Raw genomic sequence first — 22581 nt, forward strand, 5'->3', positions numbered from 1 at the left:
GACCTCCCCCACTGCAACTTGAGACCATTGCTCCTTGTTCTGTCATCTGCCACCACTGAGAACAGCCGAGCTCCATCCTCTTTGGAACCCCCCTTCAGGTAGTTGAAGGCTGGTACCAAATCCCCCCTCATTCTTCTCTTTTGGAGACCAAACAATCCCAGTTCCCTCAGCCTCTCCTCATAAGTCATGTGCTCCAGACCCCTAATCATTTTTGTTGCCCTCCGCTGGACTCTTTCCAATTTTTCCACATCCTTCTTGTAGTGTGGGGCCCAAAACTGGACACAGTATTCCAGATGAGGCCTCACCAATGTCGAATAAAGGGGAACGATCACGTTCTTCGATCTGCTGGCAATGCCCCTACTTATACAGCCCAAAATGCCGTTAGCCTTCTTGGCAACAAGAGCACACTGTTGACTCATATCCAGCTTCTCGTCCACTGTGACCCCTAGGTCCTTTTCTGCATAACTGCTGCCTAGCCACTCTGTCCCTAGTCTGTAGCAGTGCAAGGGATTCTTCCGTCCTAAGTGCAGGACTCTGCACTTGTCCTTGTTGAACCTCATCAGGTTTTTTTTGGCCCAATCCTCTAATTTGTCTAAGTCCCTCTGTATCCGATACCTACCCTCTACTGTATCTACCATGCCTCCTAGTTTAGTGTTATCTGCAAACTTGCTGAGAGTGCAGTCCACACCATCCTCCAGATCATTAATAAATATATTAAACAAAACCGGCCCCAGGACCGACCCTTGGGGCACTCCACTTGAAACTGGCTGCCAACTAGACATGGAGCCATTGATCACTACCTGTTGAGCCCGACGATCTAGCCAGCTTTCTATCCACCTTACAGTCCATTCATCCAGCCCATACTTCTTTAACTTGGCGGCAAGAATACTGTGGGAGTCTGTATCAAAAGCTTTGCTAAAGTCAAGGAATAACACATCCACTGCTTTCCCCTCATCCACAGAGCCAGTTATCTCATCATAGAAGGCAATTAGGTTAGTCAGGCACGACTTCCACTTGGTGAATCCATGCTGACTGTTCCTGATCACTTTCCTCTCCTCTAAATGTTTCATAATTGATTCCTTGAGGACCTGCTCCATGATTTTTCCAGGGACTGAGGTGAGGCTGACTGGCCTGTAGTTCCCCGGATCCTCCTTCTTCCCTTTTTTAAAGATGGGCACTATATTAGCCTTTTTACAGTAATCTGGGACCTCCCCCGGTCGCCATGAGTTTTCAAAAATAATGGCTACTGGCTCTGCAATCTAATCCGCAAACTCCTTTAGCATCCTCGGATGCAGTGCATCCGGCCCCATGGACTTGTGCATGTCCAGTTTTTCTTCATGGAAGGTGATCTTGTAGCCTGCAACAACATCGATGGTGTGATGGCAGCCTTCAACATCGTTCACGATCCAGATGAGTGGAGACTGTTCATTGATTCATCGAAGACGAGTCTTAAAGCTGTTTTACTGCATAATGGCAATGTTTTGCCATCAATTCCAGTTGGTCATGCAGTCCATATGAAGGAAACCTATGACAACACGAAACAACTTTTGAGGTGCATAAACTATGACCAACATCAGTGGCAGCTTTGTGGCAATTTAAAGGTTGTTGCTCTCTTGCTTGGTCTGCAGACTGGATACACAAAGTACTGCTGTTTTCGCTGCGAATGGGATAGTCGTGCAAGAGATTCCCACTACATCAAGAAAGATTGGCCACTCCGACAGTCATTGGAGCCGGGGAGGAAAAGTGTTCAGCATCCACCACTTGTTGAATCAAGGAAGATTTTGTTACCACCCTTACACATCAAGCTGGGTCTGATGAAGAACTTTGTCAAGGCCATTGACAAAACACAAGCAGCTTTCAAGTACCTCTGTGGAAAATTTCCAAGGTTAAGTGAAGCTAAGATAAAAGAAGGTGTCTTTATTGGTCCTCAGATTCGTGAACTTCTTCGAGATGATGCATTTGACCATGCACTGAGTGGCAAGGAAAAGACGGCATGGAAAGCCTTCCAGTTAGTGCCAATAAATTTTCTCGGCAACAACAAGGCAGACAACTACAGGTTGTTGGTGGAAAACCTCCTCAAGGCATAGAAAAGCCCTGGTTGCAACATGTCACTAAAGATACATTTTTTGCACTCTCATCCAGATTTTTTTCCACCGAACTGCGGAGCAGTGAGCGATGAGCCCAGCAAGCGATTTCACCAGGACATTGCAACAATGGAGAAACGCTATCAGGGCAAATGGAGCCCATCAATGCTTGCAGACTATTGCTGGACAGTGACAAGAGATGCTCCATTTAATGAATACAAGAGACAAGCCAAGAAGCGCCGAGTAGACACTGAATAGGACTAAACTATGTACAGAATAGTTTTTTGCCTTTTGGTTCATAATAAATTTTATTTATATAACCCTTTTGCTGATTTTTAAAGTGTTACATAAACAGAACAGGTGAAATATTATCATGTAAAGCAACCATAAACACATGAAAAGACCTAGGTTTACAATTTATGATTAAAACTCTACTATCTACACAATATACATAGACATAAAATGTAAAAACTTAAATATCTTAGAAACAGTAGCCAATCAGTTGTTTTAATTGTCATATTTGAATTCAGCACATAAAAATACATAATAAATAGCACATTTTATCTATGAAGCAGATGACTTCTCAAAAATTGTATACCAGTGTTATAGAAAATGTAAGCATGGATGTTTTCATGGAAGAGACTTACCCTTCTAGAGCAGACACAGAGTCAGCTGGTGTGTACTGCCATCAATGATCACTCCACAAACAGTGCACATTATGGATCAGATTCTGATACCTTTACTTCAGTGGGATTGCTTGTAGAGTAAGGTATCACAACATAACTAATATGCCATAAGAATCTGGCCTCATGAAACAATATTGCAAGGCTTTGTGGGGTTCACTAGCTGACAACAAAATATCAAAATGGGAGTCCACTAATGCTCCTAAATTAATGTAGAGGCAGTTACTGAGGAGACAAATATTTCTGTACTAATGTTAAAAACATGCATTTGGCTAACACCTGGTGGTTTGGACATTTAATAATTAGGATGGCTACTTTCCTCTGTGTGCTTTAAAAGATATTTAAAGAGCTATATATTTAAACCCTCACTGTTCCATGATTTATTCTCAACTTCATCACAACGAGGTTTATTGCTGTGACTCACTCTAAGTAGTGTTTTCAATAGGAATCGGTCACTGCTTGTTGCTAGTGCAGAATGCAGCATCTTGGGCTGAAAAGCCACAGGCATATTATTATTATATAATTGGTTATTCATAGATACCCCAATTGGGATCACAACTCCATTTGGCCAGGCACTGTACAAACACACAATAAGGGACAATCCCTGCTCCAATCCAAGGCTTACAATCTAAATAGATGAAAAAACAGACCAAAGGTAGCAGTTAAAGGTATACAACATGTAAGCCACACTATCAGGATAACTAGAGGAGTTTATGCTCATTCCAAGGTGGTAGGTGGGAAATGAGATAAAAAGTGCAGCAGACAAGGAATGAGGATGATGAAATAAGGAAGGAGGAAAGGGAGGAGAAAAGATGTTAGGTGTCTGGATTGGTGCACCATAGGGACTGCTGGCACTCCAGTGGGGAGCGGGAGCAGGGGTAGGCTTGGAGGTAGCAGATTGATTTCAAGAGCCTTGGACCAGTTGTGTTTAAAGCTGTAACTCGGAAGGCAATTGGCTACATGTGATTCCACTTCATTGAGTGTCACCCACATAGGTTAACTCACCTTTTAAGGTTCCCATTCTGATTCTTTGGGTCAGCATGTGATCAACCTTTTCTTGCACATGTTGTATTAACCATTAATGTGAAGAACTCATCCTCAGAGGTCCCAACAGAGGAAAGAAAATAATAAGTGGTTCCTTTCCAGGCTCCACCCACAAACTAAATTCTACCCAATTGAAATGCCATTATATGCCACCACTCACAGTAGATTGTGCAAATACCATTATGAGTATTCTGCTGGGGTATACCGGACTACGTGAGGCCTGGCTCACAATTGATGGTGCTAAGACATACCCACAGTCTCTGCTGGGCTCCTCAGGCTTGGCTTCCTCTTCATGGGCTCAGAGGTCCTCTTTTCGGGCTCCTCAGGCTTGGCTCAACATCACCGAGGATCAGATGTTCCCCTGGGTGCTGCAGGACTGGTTCTTCTTCTATAGGACTCAGATGCTCCCCGGGGCTTCACTCTTTCTCTCTGGCTTGTTGGCTTTACAGGCCAGACCAAGTATGAGGGGTTGAAAATGGTAGTGACAGTCTCAATTGACTGTGCATATCTTGATAGCATAATTGTTCCTTACTAATAGGCTTTTATCAGCAGCCAGGGTGGATAAAAATCAATGATTGTTTAAAAAAAAAAAAAAAATACAGATTTTTAAAAAATTTAAATCAGACATTTTTTGTAAAATGCTTTTTGAGAAAAAAACCTATCTAAAGATAGTTTTAATTAAGATACATTATAGCTCAAAGATATCTCATCAAGGAATAGGGATTATAAATTCTAATTCTATAGTATGAGACAATATATTCATGTAATATTTACGTTTTGTAAATGAGTTCCAATAGTTCATGGATTAAGGACCCAATTTTATGGAGTTCCAGGGGCTTCTGTATCGATTATTTAGGTTAATCTTTCTATCTACCCAATGGGACTCAGTGCTCAGTCTAGAAGATACCATCAGAGATGCTTAGTTTTACAGTTCTCAAACTGGATTTGTGTCTCCAGAGATAACATGCTTGTTAACAGCAAAAATGGTTTTTTAAATAAATAAATAAATATATAGAGAGAGAGGTGAGAAATCACAGACCTCAACCCTATTGTCCCTCTGCAAATTTGTGTACACAGAGTCCACCCCTTACCTCTCTCTAAAAGTGCAAAGTTTCAAAAAGTTCAATGAATAGAAGATTGTTGGGGGTGAATAGGTCTGGATAAGGAGAAGAAGTCTGGAGATAAATGTGAGAAGGGAGGGACAGGCAGTAGAAACAAAAGTGAAACTCTTTGAGCAGCATATTCCAGAAGTCTTGAGGTCTTTTTGAGTGTTGCCTTCATTGATTTGAGATCTACCATACCATTCTCTCACTAGAAGGGAAAACCTATAATGGCAGCAGACGATAAAAGAGACCCAGTTTGGGAATAAGAACCCTTCAAGAAATATATGTTTGCTGATGATGTTTTAAAGAAAGTCACACCAATGAAATGGTGGAAATCACTTAAGCACTTGGATTCAGAGACTGTTGAAGTGATAAAATCACTTTTAACAGCGGTAGCTTCTTCTGCTGGTGTAGAAAGAATATTTTCTTCCTTTGGACTAATTCATTCCAAATTATGAAATCATTTGGGACCTGAAAAAGCAGGAAAGCTTGTTTTTCTTTTCCAGATTATGAACAAACAGGAAAATGAAGGTGAAGATGATTGAGTTAGCTGCAGAAGTCAATATTTTAAATTTCTCAAGTTGACCTGGCTGACATAGTCAATTTTTTAAAAATATTTCATTTAACCATTTTAGTTAAAAACAACTTGAACAAAAACAAACCTGATTTTAAAAACTTGAATGTTTAAATTCAAAAATTCATATGCTTGTTTTGTTAAAATATTATATGTTTGCTGTTGAAGAAAAAAATCCAGAATACATAAGATTGTTGTTTTAGTTAAACAAAACAATTTAAATGTCTGGTGATGTTCTCCTCCTAATACAGCATGGCAAGAAAATCCTCCAAATATTAATGATTAACCTGTTGAACTGGAGATAGTTCACCTCCTAATGACTTCATAAATATCTGCTTCAATTATCTTTGGTAAATGAAATAACCAAACAATCATTCGTTTTTTGATATAGCTGTAAAACTAATCTTAAAAGTTTTCAAAATAAATCACTTTAAAAATGGATAGTGCGTACCTTCTAAAAATGAAACCTACATCTATCTATGAGTTGTAAAGAATATGTATTAAAGTTATAACAACCAACAAGAATGGACTTTTATATAGAAATCCACGATTAAATCGAGTCTTCCTGACTAGTGATTTAAATCAATTTGATTTAAATCAAATCCACACTGTCAGCAGCAAAGTAGTTAACAATGTTGACATTTATCTTTAGGCAAAATTATATTCATTTAATGTTTTTCAGGATATCATGTGGGAAAGAGGGCCTAGAGACTTAATTGTCTCTTTAAAAGAATGATGAGCTTCTGGAGAAGATGGTGGCTTTATTTATTTATTTGTTTATTGGTAAAGGAATGGCTTAGTGAGACCCTGAAGCCAGCCCAGTTAGAGCCCTGCTCATCCTCCTTAGACAATTCCACAGACATTTGTAAGTTTTATTTGCTGTCAGCACCTGGGAAAGGCTGCCTCAACTATTTATGATTTTTTACAATAATTTACTGATTTTTAAAAAATATATATTTCAATGCTATTTTCATGGCATTGTATTTTGAATTCTCTCTGAAGAGCTTCAAGACCCTAAATAATGGTGAGATTCCATGGGTCTGAGGCAGATTCTAAAAATAAATTGCACATTCTTCACAGTAACAAAATTTCTTTAGAAAAAAACCCCAAACCCAAAGGACAAGATTAAACCTGGATAATAGGGGGAAAACTAACTTTTTTAAGGTAAGCCTTATTTTCCCTGCACATATGAACTGACTCTCCTTTTCCCTCCCTCTACTCATTACAAACCCAATTATGACCCTTGCCTTGCACCTGCATAGGGAAATAAGGGAGTATAAAGTGACTGCTTAACTCCCTGTGCTCACTGTCTCTATCCCAGGCAGCAGTAGTGGTAGCAGGTTGTAGCAGGGGAGCAGAGTCGGGAAGCTCCCTCTTCCTCTTCTTGTACAGGTGGTCAGGCCTTGGTTGTGCCTCCCCACCATATGCATGCCAGACAGGGTTGCTGAGCTGATGCAGCAGGGGATGCAATCTGCATATCATAGTACAGGGACTCCCACCACCCTTGGAGAAAGTGGGGAATCGAGGATCAGATTATGTGTTTCCATGTCTACACCTGCATCAGTGCACTAGAAATTTAAGACTTGTGACAAAGCCCAAATTAAGCTCTATGGGTCTGGAATATCCAAGTTGCTCTCTTATTTCATTTTGCGTTTGTACATCAGTTTCCTTTTTCCACCTTCCCATGATGTTCTCTTTCAACTGCTGGTGGATGATGGTGAAGGAGACAGCTGGGGGATCCAATGCCCGCTCTCTCTTCTATATAGCAGTGGATGCTGGTTTCATGAGGCTGCATGGGTGGATAGTGCTGTTTCATGATAATGTTTCTGCAACAGAAAGAACTCCACATATGCCATGCTGATTTTTGCTGCACTGGCTGTAATGTAATGCTCCGTTACATGCTTTTTAACACAGATCAAAAACATCTGATACAACTCGATGCTGCTGTATTGATTGTGCCAATTTACACTAGCCGAGGACCCAGCCCATTGTGTTTTAATGTTTTTCCATTGTCCAGGATGGAAAAAGAACAGATAGATTATATTCTAGTCAGTCTTGTCAGCAGATAATAAAAGGCTAGTACATGGATATTGATTAGTCATTTTCATCATGAAAGTAGATTTTGCAACATCTACAAGAGCACAGATGGAAGCCTCTTAATGATGCAACTAAATGCTTTACAACAAGCAGTAGATTTCAAATGGCTGTACGGTTTTTATTTAAATTTCCCCACTGCTTGAACCCTGTAATGCAGGCTGAAAATGGATTGCTTTTGAATATCATTGTTTGATCAATCACCCATTTAATTACCCTGCTGTTTATTGATAATCTTGTATGATTCCTTGGTTTTCCTAGGATTTGCAGGATGCCTTACCAGTGAACATGCCACAAGAACAGGTGTTCATGCAGCATTTCCAGTCAATGCTGTGTACTACTTACACATGAGTAGTGCTGTGATAAATGAAGGGGGCGGGGAGAGGTAGCTCCCTTTTATGGACATCCAGCCAGCCAGTAGCTATACATTCCCTCTTAGTAGCTATTCTCTAATTGCTCTACCTGTAAAGGGTTAAAAAGTTTCACTGCTATGCATAGGTAAAAGGAAGTGAGTGGGCACTTGGCCAAAAGAACCACCGGGAAGGCTAGAACTTTTAAAAATTGAAACAAAGACTCCCCTCTTGTCTGTCTGTGTTTGTTCTTCCAGGGAGAGGTGGACAGGGCAGCAGCTATGCTGTAAAAACCATCATGCAGATCATTAATGAAGATGTTGAACAAAACCCGCCACAGGACCAACCCTTGGGGCACTCCGCTTGATACTGGCTGCCAGCTAGACATCAAGCTATTGATCACTACACATTAAGCCCGACAATCTAGCCAACTTTCTATTCACCTTATAGTCCATTCATTAAATCCATACTTCTTTAACTTGCTGGCAAGAATACTGTGGGGACACCATATCAAAAAGGTTTGATAAAGTCTAGATATATCACGATCACCGGTTTCCCTATATCCACAGAGCCAGTTATCTAATCATAGAAAGCAATTGGGTTGATCAGGCATGACTTGCCTTTGGTGAATCCATATTGACTGTTCCTGATCACCTTCCTCTCCTTCAAGTGCTTCAAAATGTACCTTCAGTACTTGCTGCATGATTTTTCCAGGGACTGAGGTGAGGCTGACCGGTCTGTAGTTCCCCGGGTTCTCCTACTTCCCTTTCTTAAAGATGGGCATTACATTAGCCTTTTTCCAGTCGTCCGGGAGTTCCCCCAGTCGCCACGAGTTTTCAAAGATAATGGCCAATGGCTCTGCAATCACATAAGCCTACTTCCTCAGCACCCTCGGATGCATTGCATCCAGCCCCATGGACTTGAGCATGTCCAGCTTTTCTAAATAGTCCTTAAGCTGTTCTTTCACCTCTGAGGGCTGCTCACCTCCTCCCTATACTGTGTTGCCCAGTGCAGCAGTCTGGGAGCTGACCTTGTTTGTGAAGACCAAGGCAAAAAAAAGCATTGACTACTTCAGCTTTTTCCACATCATCTGTCTCTAGGTTGCCTCCCTCATTCAGTAAGGGTCCCACACTTTCCCTGACCTTCTTGTTGCTAACATACCTGAAGAAACCCTTCTTGTTACCCTTCACATCCCTTGCTAACTGCAACTCCAGTTGTGCTTTAGCCTTCCTGATTACATCCCTGCATGCTTTAGCAATATTTTTATACTCCTCCCCTGTAATCTGTCCAAGTTTCCACTTCTTGTAAGCTTCCTTTTTGTGTTTAAGCTCACTGAAGATTTCACTGTTAAGCCAAGCGGGTTGCCTGACACATTGGCTGTTCTTTCTGCACATCAGATTAGTTTATTCCTGCACCCTCAATAAGGCTCCTTTAAAATACAGCCAGCTCTCCTGGACTCCTTTCCACCTCATATTAGCCTCCCAGGGGATCCTGCTCATCAGTTCCCTGAGGGAGTCAAAGTCTGCTTTTCTGAAGTCCAGGGTCTGTATTCTGCTGCTCTCCTTTCTTTCTTTTGTCAGGATCTTGAACTCGACCATCTCATGGTCACTGCTGTCCAGGTTGCCACCCACTTCTATTTCCCCTACCAATTCTTCCTGGTTTGCGAGCAGCAGGTCAAGAGGCGCATGGCTCGTAGTTGGTTCCCCCAGCACTTGCACAAGGAAGTTGTCCCCAACACTCTCCAAAAACTTCCCTGATTGTTTGTGCACTGTTGTATTGCTCTCCCAGCAGATGTAAGGGTGATTGAAGTCCCCCATGAGGACCCGGGCCTGTGATCTGGAAACTTGTGTTAGTTGTTTGAAGAAAATCTCGTCTATCTCATCCTCCTGGTCTGGTGTTTTACAGCAGACATCCAGCACAACACCATCCTCATTGCTCTCACCTCTAAACTTAACCCAAAGACTCTCATCAGGCTTTTCTCAGTCTGAGGACAAGAAGGAGTAATAATGGCATAATAATCACTGCATTGGAATCCTTGCCATTGACCACATCACTGCTCATTTCAAGCCCATAGGCACTCTAATTAGATTACCTGCTCTACTTTAGTAGGTTCTTTCTTAATTCAACACTGAGATGGCATTTATGTCCACCACTCATTTTACTTAATTTTTATGACACCTGAGCTTGTCCAAAGTTGACACAAACTGAAACAAATTATATATTATGGATTAATAATTCCAGATTTCTTCAAAGTTATTAAATCTCCTCCGGGAGGGATTTTGTGAAATTCTATAGGAAATCAAGGAAATCTGCATTACCATCTATTGTTTCCTTCAGAGAAAAATTGCATTTGCCAACAGCAAATAAGATCATTGCATTTGTGCCAAATAGCTACTTGTTTTAGATCAAAAGATATGCCCAGTCCTTGACCACAGTTGGCAACAGACAAATGGACATACTTTCTCCTTGAACTGGAACCGTAGGAAATGCTATTCTTATGAAGAAGCCACTTTGTCCTACAAGCAGACACATTTGTTTTACATTAATTTAAAATACAATTTTAAAATGTGTTAAGATTTTAAGTCTGAATACATTTTAGAATGTAATACTTACCTAAAGAACATACTGCTTCATAATATGATTTCTGTTTAACTTCTTTACAAATGAAGCATTACTTCTGTTCTCATGCAGCTTGTTTAGTGCAGGATCTATCTGCATTGCATATTATTGCATATTATACAGAAGTAAATGTAGCTTCCTGTTTTTCTTCATGGACTAGAAAAATATTATGGGTAATTATTCTAATGAATTATGGAGAGTTTAGTACTATTGGCGGCTATGTTTAAATAGTTTTTATTTGGCTTTTAATATTTGTGTAGGACCAATTCTGGACACCAAAACCAGGAAGAAAAAATAAAGCAACTAAAATCTATGGTACTTACTATAATTGTGTTGACACCATTCAGGAGCTCCCCTGACTCAAAATAAAATCACAGTCCTTTATCCCCTTTTGGAATATATCCTCTTAATCCAAATAATATCAGAAAGGATAAAATTTAGTCCATTCATCTGGCAAATATTTCCCTCTGTTTCATTAACATGCATAGCACAGATAAAAAATGTTCAATTTAAGGGTTCTTACATGATTAGAGTGTAAAAAATCATCATACAAATGTAGTTTTTGTCAGACACATTAATGTCCTTAACTTAATACTACCCATATATTACATATCCATAAAACAAGGGTTTAGCAAAACTAATTGTGCAGGAAGCAACAAGTAAATATGGTTAATTGCTTGGGAGGATTATGGAATATGAATTGTTGTAGTAAGGACAATTATGTTCAGAGAGTCTCACCATAGATTAGAGATGAAAGGCCAAGGAACAATGGGAAAAAGACTGTAGAACAGGTTGTGTACAATCATGAATTCTTGTTCAATATCCCTTGGCTATTGTCAATAAAAGAACCCAGCTTGATTAATTCAGTAGGATAGTTATGTACTATGAACTAGCTAAGGCTATAACAAACCTTGCACTATTTTCCCCTCTATTTAAACCTTTAGTGTCCTTAATGTTTTACTTAATTTTGAGGTTTAAGTCGGTATGAAAGAGAAAATGTTCAATTTACAGTAGAGAAAATATGATGACTTTGTACACCCTTGTAATAAATATAGCATTTCAGTACTGAGTTATCAAATGCTTGTAAACTGTACACAATCTTTTAATCTAGTTTGCATAATTTTATAATGGAGGAATAACATTTTAAAAATTTTGAATAGGCACTTACTGGAATTACAGTTAATCCTGATACAGTCTAGATGGGGAAGAATAGATGAAAAATGAAAATTTATCCTTCAAGGTAATAGCTGCAGACATCCAATAAAATCACAGTCCACCCTTCCGGGGACAGACACATGCAAATATGGCCACTCCAAATGATTAGTCTTTACATATTGCTGTAACCCAGATATAGTGCAATAAAACTTTATACGTAGAAACGGCAGTATAGAGTCAAAAATGGCCAATTTCAAACAAAGCTACATGGTGACAAATCTAAGTGAAAAATCATGTTTAACTGTCAAAAATGCTTGATTGAGGCAGGCCACAACTTTCTCCCCATCTGTGAAAGAACAGATAATTTTTCTCAGTGTAATTAAAAAGTGCTCCGTCACAATGGGGCATAGAGCAGGCCAAGCCACCATCATTCATCTTGGACCACAGTTATATATTACACCTCAAAGGTGGACTTTTTTTCTTACTATTAAACTATGTAGTAAAATATAAAGCATTAACTATGTTTGTAAATAATCTTTCACACTGTAGTATATATTTTACTTTATATAAATGTATACAATCAATTCACAGCAGAACAATTACTGTATTTAAATCTCATATTAATATCTAAGAACATTTTATTTGGAAAATCCAGGAGTTCGAGAATATCATCTCTTTTCAGCTTAGTTCTCGCCTAAGAATTCGCTATTGTTATTTGTGTGGAATAAATATTATAGCTAACACAGATATTGTTTTTTTTTTTGTTTACTTTCCTTTTATACCTATATAGATATCTACTGTATATGAAAACATGTTGGATTGCTCTGGAGAATCATTTTGTTGGATTATGACCCCGGATTTTAAAAATATGCAACACTATTTTGTACATACAATAATTTATCTTCAGCACCTTTGAGGAGCATAAATAATATAAAACCTAGATTTTGTTTCCATATAGCTGAGTTTGTCATGTGTCGTCAACCGCATCAGAAAAGTGGTTGCAAACAGCCAGGGACCAGCACCTACACACCTCTTACTACAGAAAGCTTTCCTGAAGGAGGCCCCACATTGCCATTTTGTGATTCAAAACATTTTATCAGCTTGCAGTAACCGTAGGCTGTCACAAGAGGGAACTATAAGAGAACAGTCAAAGAGGACCACTTGGTTGTCTTAACTTTTATTTCCCTTCTCTCCCCTTCACCCTCTCCCCTCCTCTCACCCCTACCTCCTGTAAATATCAGAATAGTATTTCAATGACCTACTTTTCTACATAATGGGTGTTAGCTCATCATCGGGTTATCTACACACTTTAATATTATATCTCTGAAATCACCATATAAACTGCTAATTTAGATAGTTATTCATCAATCTTGAAAGCAACTATGTAAAATAAATCACTTAACGGAACCTATATGAGTTTTTATTCACTGTGTTTGTTCTCTTTCATACTCTCTTCTCTCTACCTAAAAAAAAACCCAACAAAAACATAAGGCAAAATGAAAAAGGCATGTGGAGTTTGATATTTATTACAGAAAATAGTAATCTAACATTTTGTCAATTATATGCCAAACCAGGATAGCATTTTATTAATTTGTTTTCTGTAGAAGGGCTTGTGTTTTTTGTGTTCACATGGCTGTTTGCTGAGGGCCGCAGACTTCGGGCATTGAAGGGTTGTGTTATCTTTTGACACAAAAATACCACTACAGAATTGTTCATAAAAGAAAAGATGGATTTCACTACATATGTGACTGCTAAAAAGAAGAAACCAATAATGCCCATCAGTTGACATAATATACAATATATCATGTGTGAAAATCAAAATTTTTTGATTATGCATGTATATGTTATGTTAATTGGTGGAGCTAAAATTACACTGACCTACATATAATAGCTGGAACAGTTTCTCTCTGTACACTCAACTTCTGTAGCTGCTAATTATGAAGAATCTGTGGGTAGAGACCAATTCTCAGAAATCAAGCAGGTTAAAATTATTTCATCTAGAAATGTCACTGATGAACTGGCCTTCTCTTTTTAGAACACACAATAGTACAAAATATATTATGATGGGTTATGTTAGACTGTGTAAAGAATAAAAAATGCAAAACCAAAAGAATAAAAATCAGTAACTTTAAAAAATGGACATGTGCGTGTGTATATATATATATGCATATATATATATATATATATATATAAAATTTAATTTTAATGTCAAACAGGCTGTTCAATAAATGCTTGCAAGCAAAATAAGAATAAGAATAAGAATGCTGAAGATGTTAATTTCTGGAGAGGGGAGGGGGAAGGGTTTGTTACCTAGGTTGACCGTTAGTTTAACTCGTCCTGCATCCAGCTCTAAACGAAGTGTATCTGCAGATTCCCTAGAAGTAGTTGCCATTAAAATGCCATAAGCTCGCTGAGACCTGAACCGTAAGGACACATCTTCTGCCTCTGTATGCATCACAACAGGGAGCTGTATCTTCATAAACATACTTCCGTCATAGCTTAAAACTGTTGCCTCTGGAAATGGACAAGAAAACTGCTAATTACAAAATAAATAGTTATACTATATTTATTGAAACTGTTAATAGAAAAGCCAACACATGTATATAGCCAAAAGATCGAACACCATCATGTTGAAAATTGGTATAACAATCATTGTTGGTATACATAAGCAAAGTTGATTTGAAATCCGAAATCTCAGGTTTTGGGAACAAGCAATGCAACTTTTAGACTTATTTTAATTAACTCAATTGCTAGACTTTTTAAGGCCCAATGTGATAAATACTTATGCATGTGCAGGACTTTATGCACATGTGCATAAAATCACATATGCAAGAGCTTGCAAGATTGAGGCCTAATTGTGTAAACTTAGGTCAAAGCTATCCAAGTCAATATTACACTCCCATCTTGAAAATTCACCTCAGAGTCATCTACTTTGATCATTACCGGAGGGTTTTTTCTGCTTAAACCAGTAAGGTTCTTATTACCCAGAATATGGTTATTACCAAGTTATCAAAAAGAACCCTTAAGGCAGTGGTTTTCAAACTTTTTTTCTGGTGACCCAGTTGAAGAAAATTGTTGATGTAGATGCTGGAGATGAGGGGTTTGGGTTTGGTGGGGGCTCCGTCCTGGGGCAAGAGGTTGGGATGTCCAAGCTAAAAAGTCCCAGTCTTATTAATCTCCCCTCATATGAAAGCTGTTCCATACCCCTAGTAATTCTGTTGTCCTTTTCTCTACTTTTTCCAGTTCCAATATATCTTTTTTGAGATGGAGTTATCACATCTGCATGCTGTATTCAAGATGAGGGCATGCCATGGATTTATACTGAAGCAATATGATATTTTATGTCTTATTATCTATCCCTTTCCTAATGATTCCCAACATTCTGTTCGCTTTTTTGACTACCGCTGCACACTGAGTGGATGTTTTTTGTAGAACTGTCCACAATAATTCCAAGATCTCTTTCTTGAGTGAAAACAGCTAATTTAGACCCCATCATTTTATATGTATAGTTGGGATTATGCTTTCCAATGTGCATTTCTTTGCATTTATCAACATTGAATTTCATCGTCCCTTTTTGTTGCCCAGTCACCCAGTTTTGTGAGATCTTTTTTTAACTCTTTGCAGTCTGCTTTGGACTTAACTATCTTGAGTAGTTTTGTATTATCTGCAAATTTTGCCACCTCATTGTTTACCCCTTTTTCCAAATCATTTATGAATATGTTGAACAGTACTGGACCCAGTATAGACCTGTGGGGGACACCACTATTTACCTCTCTCCAGTCTGAAAACTATTTATTCCTACCCTTTATTTCCTATCTTTTAATCAGATACACATCCACGCAAGGACCTTCCCTCTTATCCCATGACAGCTTAATTGGCTTAAGAGCCTTCGGTGAGAGACCTTATCAAAGGCTTTCTAAACATCTAAGTACACTATATCCACTCGATAACCCTTGTCCACATACTGGTTGACCCCCTCAAAGAATTCTAGTAGATTGGTGAGGCATGATTTCCCTTTACAAATACCATGTTGACTCTTTCCCAACAAATCATATTCATCTATGTGTCTGATAATTCTGTTCTTTACTATAGTTTCAACCAGTTTGCTCAGTACTGAATTTAGGCTTACAGGCCTGTAATTGCCGGTATTGCCTGTGGAGCCTTTTAAAAAAATTGGTGTTACATTAGCTATCTCCCAGTCATCTGGTACAGAATCTGATTTAAATGATATGTTACATACCACAGTTAGTCATTCCGCAATTTCACTTCAGAACTCTTGGGTGAATACCATCTGATCCCAGTGACTTACTTTTTAAATTACCAATTTGTTCCAAAGCCTCCTCTAATGACACCTCAATCTGGGATAGTTCCTCAGATTTGTCACCTAAAAAGAATGGCTCAGGATTGGGAATCCCCCTCATATACACAGTCATGAAGACTGATGCAAAGAATTCATTTAGTTTCTCTACAATGGCCTTATTGTCCTTGAGTGCTCCTTTAGCATCTCAATCATGCAGTGGCTTCTTGCTTCTGATGTACTCTACAAAAAAAAATTTGCTATTACTTTTTGAATCTTTGGCTAGCTGGTCTTCAAATTCTTTTTTGGCCTTCCTAATTATATTTTTACACTTCACTTGCCAGTGTTTATGCTCCTTTCTATTTTCCTCACTGGGATTTAACTTCCACTTTTTAAAGGATGCCTTTTTGCCTCTCACTGCTTCCTTTACTTTGTTGTTTAGTCATGGTGGCACATTTTTGGTCCTTTTACTATGCTTTTTTTTAATTTGGGGTATACATTTAACTTGAACCTTTATTATGGAGTCTTTGAAAAGTGTCCATGCAGCTTGCAGGGTTTTCACTTTTGGCGCTGTACCTTTTAATTTCCACTTAACTAACGTCCCTATTTCTGTGTAGTTCCCGTCTTAAATTAAATGCTGTCATGGTGGGCTGCTGTGGTGTTGTCCCCCACCCCCACACAGGGATGTTAAATTTAATTATACAGGTCTGTCGCATCTTACGCTGTGGTTACGTTCCGCAGTCAGCGAGTAAAGCGAAAATCGCGTATAGTCAAAATTACATTGAGTGTAATGGCGGGCGGAATCACCCACACTACAGGTACAGTATTAAAACTGTTATTTTTCTCTTTTTTTTTTTTGGCCGACCGTGCAAGCTGAAATGTTAAATGCGTGTAAGATGCGACGGTCCTGTATTATGGTCACTATTACCAAGCGGTTCAGGTATACTCACCTCTTGAACCAGCTTCTATGAGCCGTTTAAGAATAAATCAAGAATTGCGTCTCCTCTTGTGGGTTCCAGGACTAGTTGTTCCAAGAAGCAGTTATTTAAGGTATCAAGAAACTTTATCTCTACATCCCGTCCTGAGGTGACATGTACCCTGTCAATATGGGGATAGTTGAAATCCCCATTTATCAGTGAGTTTTTTATTTTAATATTCTCTCTAATCTCCCTGAGCATTTCACAGTCACTATCACCATCCTGGTCAGTAGTATAGGCCTACCGATATATTGTTATTATTAGAGCATGGAATTACTACCCATAGAGATTCTATAGTACAGTTTGGTTCATTTAAGATTTTTACTTCATTTGATTCTACACTTTCTTTCACATATAGTGCCACTCCCCTCATTTATAAGCCGACCCCCCCACAAGATGGATAAGTAAAAATGGGAAAATGTTATGACCCTTTCCTAAGCTAACCCTATAATTCAGGGGTCAGCAAACTTTGGCTCCTAGGCAAGGAGGATAAGTCGCTGGTGGGCCGAGATGGTTTATTTACCTCGAGCGTCCGCAGGCACAGAGTAAGTAAACACCAAAGTGTCCCGACGCGCCAGCTGCTTACCCTGATGGGCCGGAACAGCAACTGGTGGGGAAATTTTGGGGGGGGAGAAGCTGGGGGTCAGGGAGTAACCCCTGTGACCACCCCCCACATGGCCCCACCCTTAGCCCGGGACCCCCACACTCTCCCCATCCCATCCCTTCCCACCTTATCTGGGGAGGATGTCTCTGGCCTGAATGGAGCTGCTCCGGCAGGCTGGGCAGCACGGTCACAGCCTGCTTCGGCGGGCCAGACCGGGCGGCGCAGCCGTAGCATGTTCCAGCAGGCTGGGCTGGGCGGTGCGGCCACAGCCTACTCTGGGGGGCAGGGCTGAGTGGCACAGCTGCAGCCTGCCAGCCCCAGAGCTGCAGCTGCTTCGGAAATTTGGGGGAGAGCAGCATGGCCAGAAGCGAAGAGTCTCTGGCTCCGCCTCTTCCCTTCTGGCTGTGCTACCTCTCCTTGCTCTCTCTGTGGGGGGGAGGGGCTGTGTGCCACCTCTCCCTCTCTATACCCGTTCATAAGCCGACCCCCTTCTCTGGTGCTTCCCTTTTTTACTAAAAAAATTCGGCTTATGAATGAGTATATACGCAGAAGAGGCTGACTAGAAAGTGCTGGATGTTGAGGACTGCGTGGAAAGTGGCTGATGGCATTGGTCCTCTGATAACTTCTTTAGCAATAGAAAGCAATAAGTGAGAGAACCTCACACTGTCACAAAGATGTCAGTTCTTTGCCAGATGGTAACTAAAATGGATTGCTGGCTTAGAGTGGTTATAGCAGACTGCACTGTATAGATTGTGGGAGCAGCCAGAAGTGTCAAGCAAAGTTTGCCCTTGTTTGCCACATTGATTAATTTAAAGGAAGGAAACAATCCAAATCCACGGGCAAGATGACCATGAAAGGACTTCTCACATGCATGTTCCAGTTTAGGATTCAAAATGTGCACCTTTTGTCTGCCAGCAGACTTTTCCAATCTATTTCAATGGTCAGAATGTCTTGTTACCAGAGGATTTCATTATCTAGCTGGAGAGGATAGATGGTTCTGTGGCTAAGGCCCTAGACTGTGAATCAGGAGAGCTTTGGTCTATTGCTGGCTCTACCACAGGCTTTATTGAGCAAATAAAGCTACTTATTCTTTCTATGCTTTAGTTTCTTCATCTGTAAAATGGGGATAATTATTCCTTATATCACCAGTGTTATAAACCTAAATCCATTAATATTTGCAAGGAACTTGGATGCTACAGTGAGTACCATAGAAAATACCATAAGAAAAACCAAATGGTGGTAAGGTTGTTGGTTTACTTAAAATAAATTTTAAAACTTTTCAAGGGCCCCCCTTTGCAATCACTAGAGAAAGAAACTGTCTCTACATTTTCCAGACAACATTATCCAGTGTAAAGGCAGGTCACTGCAACAAAGTTTGAAGGCATATAAACCCTCCAAAGTCAGACTGGAGTTGTGCGGCAGGTGGGTTACATTATTTTAAATCCATTTCCAACCACTAAACCCTCACCAGTAAAATTATTTGTGGAAATCACCCAGACACTGGAAGAACACACTACTAATATTATCATCAAGGCTTTAGAAATTGCAAGTCAGGGGGATTTTATCAGTTCTGTATTTGCAGGAAAAAAACAGCCTTGGGAAGGAGGAGAAGGGGGTTTCTGCCCTTCTTAAATCAAAAATCCTTCAGAATAGACAGATAAAGGACTTATTGCTCATGGTTCTGGTGAGAAATTTCATTGTCAAAGCAGACCTCAGTGAGATATTTTTTGAGCATCCCAGTTAATTCCAATTTTTTGAAGTTCCTCTGGCTCAGTTGTAAGGGGCAGTTTTACAAATGACAAGACATGGTATCTAGTATGTGTAGAGAACTCCAAGGACCTTTATATGGTCAAAAAGGTTTTGGTACAGTTACTGAAAATCTGGAATAAGATTTTGTAATTGGCATGTTAGATAAGAGGAGTTTAGAGAGATTTTAAATATTCAATAAATGCAGATATACTAAAAGCAGTGGGGGTCTGACAAACTGAACAAAATCTTTTCTTATCCCCATATCAGAATAGATATTTTAGGGCTGATTGTAGATTCCCTAAAATAATCCCTGGAGATTGGGTAGCAAGAAGAGGAAAGCCTGACAGATGTGGACTAATTGTGTAATTGGTGTGTCTTTATAGTTTACCCTGAGATACTCTGGGATACTCTCTATTTGGGGGATTACTGAGATGTTAGCTGGGGTCAGAAAGATAAAAAGGAGTGTGAACAGGTATTGAATTGTTCAGTAACGGCCTTCCAGGATTTACTGTCATGATGAGCAGTCCTCAGTCCTTTTTCGCATAACCACACGTTATTTTGGAAACAGATGTTCCAAAAACCGTCTGAGAAGCCTGAGTTGAGACCAAATGACAAAAGGCCTTTGGACAACAACTCAGAAATCCATGCAAGCTCTAAATTGTTGGGCAAACTGACATGGGTATCACAATCAAGTGCTGATGGACTACAGCACAGAAATGCCCTAAACAAATGACAAAATTGGGGAGAGGAGGGAGGATTTGATCAGTGTGGTGACAATAAGAATTACGCCAGTGCAAGTATTGGAAATCAATATCATCATGCATTCCAGAAATGGAAAATATGACAGTGGTGCGTTGCGATCTATTTCCAGCTCTGCCACTGGCCTGCAGGTGACCTGGGGCAAGTCACTTCATTTCTGTGCTTCCGTTTCTCCACATGTAAAATGAAGCTAATGATACTGACCTCTTCTGTAAAATGCTTTGAGATCTACTGATGAAAAAGTGCTTTATCAGAGCTAGGGTGTTATTTATTCAAGAGAAGAGAGTCTGTGGGAAGAGTCACTGTTAACAAGAAATATTTTTCTATGGCTGTAACATGTAGAGCACTACAGTACCCGCTGCCTCAGTCATCACAAAGAGATTCTTCTCCAGGTTCCTGAATAAGAGAGCTGCAGGGAAGGGAGTCTCTTTTAAATTTGGTGGCAGATCCAGGAGTATCTATATCATTCCCACCCACCCACCCACCCCTTCTCAAATCTTCAGGCAGTATTAGCAAAGAGGTACAAGAAGAGAAAATTAATTTGTTCTTCTTGATTTTTCTTTACTGTCCACCAGGGCCATGATTTTTGGTGATTGTATGGTGTCTACAGAATTGTTAATAATCCTGATGAAGTTAGAGTGAATAATGTTTCAGGGTTTGATTCAAGGTTATTGTGCAGTAAAAGATTCTCTGATGATAACTTCTTTACTGTTACTATTGACATTTTGCACAATGGATAGATGGAACCCAGCAGCAGGTCATAAAATGAAATTTACAGGCATTTTGTTTTGTAGGACATTGCAAAATGTAAAAATATCCTTTTGGAAATTAACACTCAGAGATTTTCCGACTCCTATGGTATAACAGGTGAAAAGTGGTTCTGTTTTTCTTCCTATTAGTAATATTAGGGAAACTAAATATTATGGGAAGCATGGTGAACCCTAAAGATTATTCTTTGGCAGAAACTGAAAGCTTATTAATCTCAAATTATTTTATTGATATTTTTCAGAAATTGAGCCCTTATCATCACATTTTCCTACAAATGGTCTTCTAACCTCTGAGTCTAGGGGGGCCAAAGTTGACCTCTTTGGCAGTGTTCTGTTTATCTCTCAGAGTGGCAGCTTGCCGGTTGTGGCAGCTTGTGGAATGGCTTAAGCCCAAAGGGCCACAAATGATTGCTATCAAGCAGATGTAAATCTCAGACTTTTGATAATATTCACCTTACTAGCCAGAGTGGGGTTTGAATCTTGCTGAGCAGGGTATGAAATTTCTTTCCCATGTCCTGCATTACTGGGTGTGGTGCCAGCCTGAGTGGAGGAGGTTGATTTTTTCCTCTACTCCCATCTCCTTTTTTTAAGGCTCCTGGTGCATCTTGGAGTGTCCTGCCCCTAGTTCTGCTTCCCTCTGCCCTGACTGGCTAGTAAGCTACAGCTGGGTTGTGGATGGCCTTTGCACCACTACAGGGAGTTCTATTTTCTCTCATCCCAGGATGGCACCTTTCTTCTGCATCCTTGCTGTCATGCCTTCCTGCCTAATCATATTCTTATGTTAAAATAAGTTTATACAGGGTATTCTGGAAAGCTTTGGTCAATCTTTTTTTAGGTTAGGAAAGCATTTTCCTCCATAACGTAAGAGTGGCTCATGGAGCATGAGGTTTTGCAAGCTCTCTCTCTCTCTCTCTCTCTAATTTCCTCTCAGCAACCAGGAGATTCTGGTTTCCTTCCTTGCAACTTTTACAAGCATCCACTATGGATTGTTGATTTAGCAAGATGATAGCATGAATAAATGGAGGAAGCTTGGGGTAAAGTGGTTATGCAGGGCTGGGTATGAGTCTCAAAGGACTACTGTGGGTTAAGGCTCTTGTCATCTGTGCCTATAACCCTCACATAAGTAAGGCACTGTGTGCATGATGGTGACATAGATAGTTTTTTTTCCAGTTCAGCTGCTCCAAAGAGGTTCATTAGATTAAATGCTACTAGAGCAGAAGTTTAAGCTCAAAATGGCTGTGATAAATGTTGAATAATATGCTACTTGTTAAGAGGAGGTACAGCCTCTAAGGCAGGGAATAACAGTTTTACTATAATTACAGTGCTGGAAGCACGACAGGGAAAGAGCCTTTATTAAACAATACTGGAAGCCACTGATTCTAGCTGGTTTTTCTTTTTCTTTTTCATGGCAGCATCAAATCCCAGGTACAGGGAAGAATTATCCAACAGAAGTGAGATGTTAATGCTTGCTTGGTAAAAACTGATGAAATGAAACATTTCTTGGGTGAATTTATGAACTGATAACTTTGCTTAAAGAAATATTTCCCTTCCATGCTCAAAAAATGAAAGTCTTATCTTTATATACATACCTGTTGAAATTCTCAGGGCCTGATTCTGTTTTTATTTGAAACAGTGTCATCTAGATTAACTTCAGTTAAGTCAATGGAGTCAAACAGATGTAAAACTGGTGTGAGAGGATAATCAGGCTATTAATGTTGATGT

The 22581-nt window shown here is 39.6% G+C and overlaps 1 protein-coding gene across 23 annotated transcripts in view; it reads right to left on the reverse strand.

The window, feature by feature from the left end:
- Positions 1 to 22581, reverse strand: part of NRXN1 (neurexin 1) — a 1212452-nt gene that overhangs the window by 631650 nt on the left and 558221 nt on the right. For 14 of the 23 annotated variants that reach the window (XM_034764356.1, XM_034764353.1, XM_034764349.1 and 11 more), the window contains 2 exons: positions 14017 to 14220; positions 11720 to 11746 (listed from right to left, as the gene is read on the reverse strand). In XM_034764356.1, the coding sequence (XP_034620247.1) occupies positions 11720 to 11746; positions 14017 to 14220 (231 nt within the window). The remainder of the gene's footprint in view (positions 1 to 11719; positions 11747 to 14016; positions 14221 to 22581) is intronic. The other 9 variants (XM_034764365.1, XM_034764364.1, XM_034764372.1 and 6 more) reach the window with 1 other exon arrangement.

Source organism: Trachemys scripta, chromosome 3 (assembly GCF_013100865.1).
Source record: "Trachemys scripta elegans isolate TJP31775 chromosome 3, CAS_Tse_1.0, whole genome shotgun sequence".
In the NCBI taxonomy this organism is placed as follows: Eukaryota; Metazoa; Chordata; order Testudines; family Emydidae; genus Trachemys; species Trachemys scripta.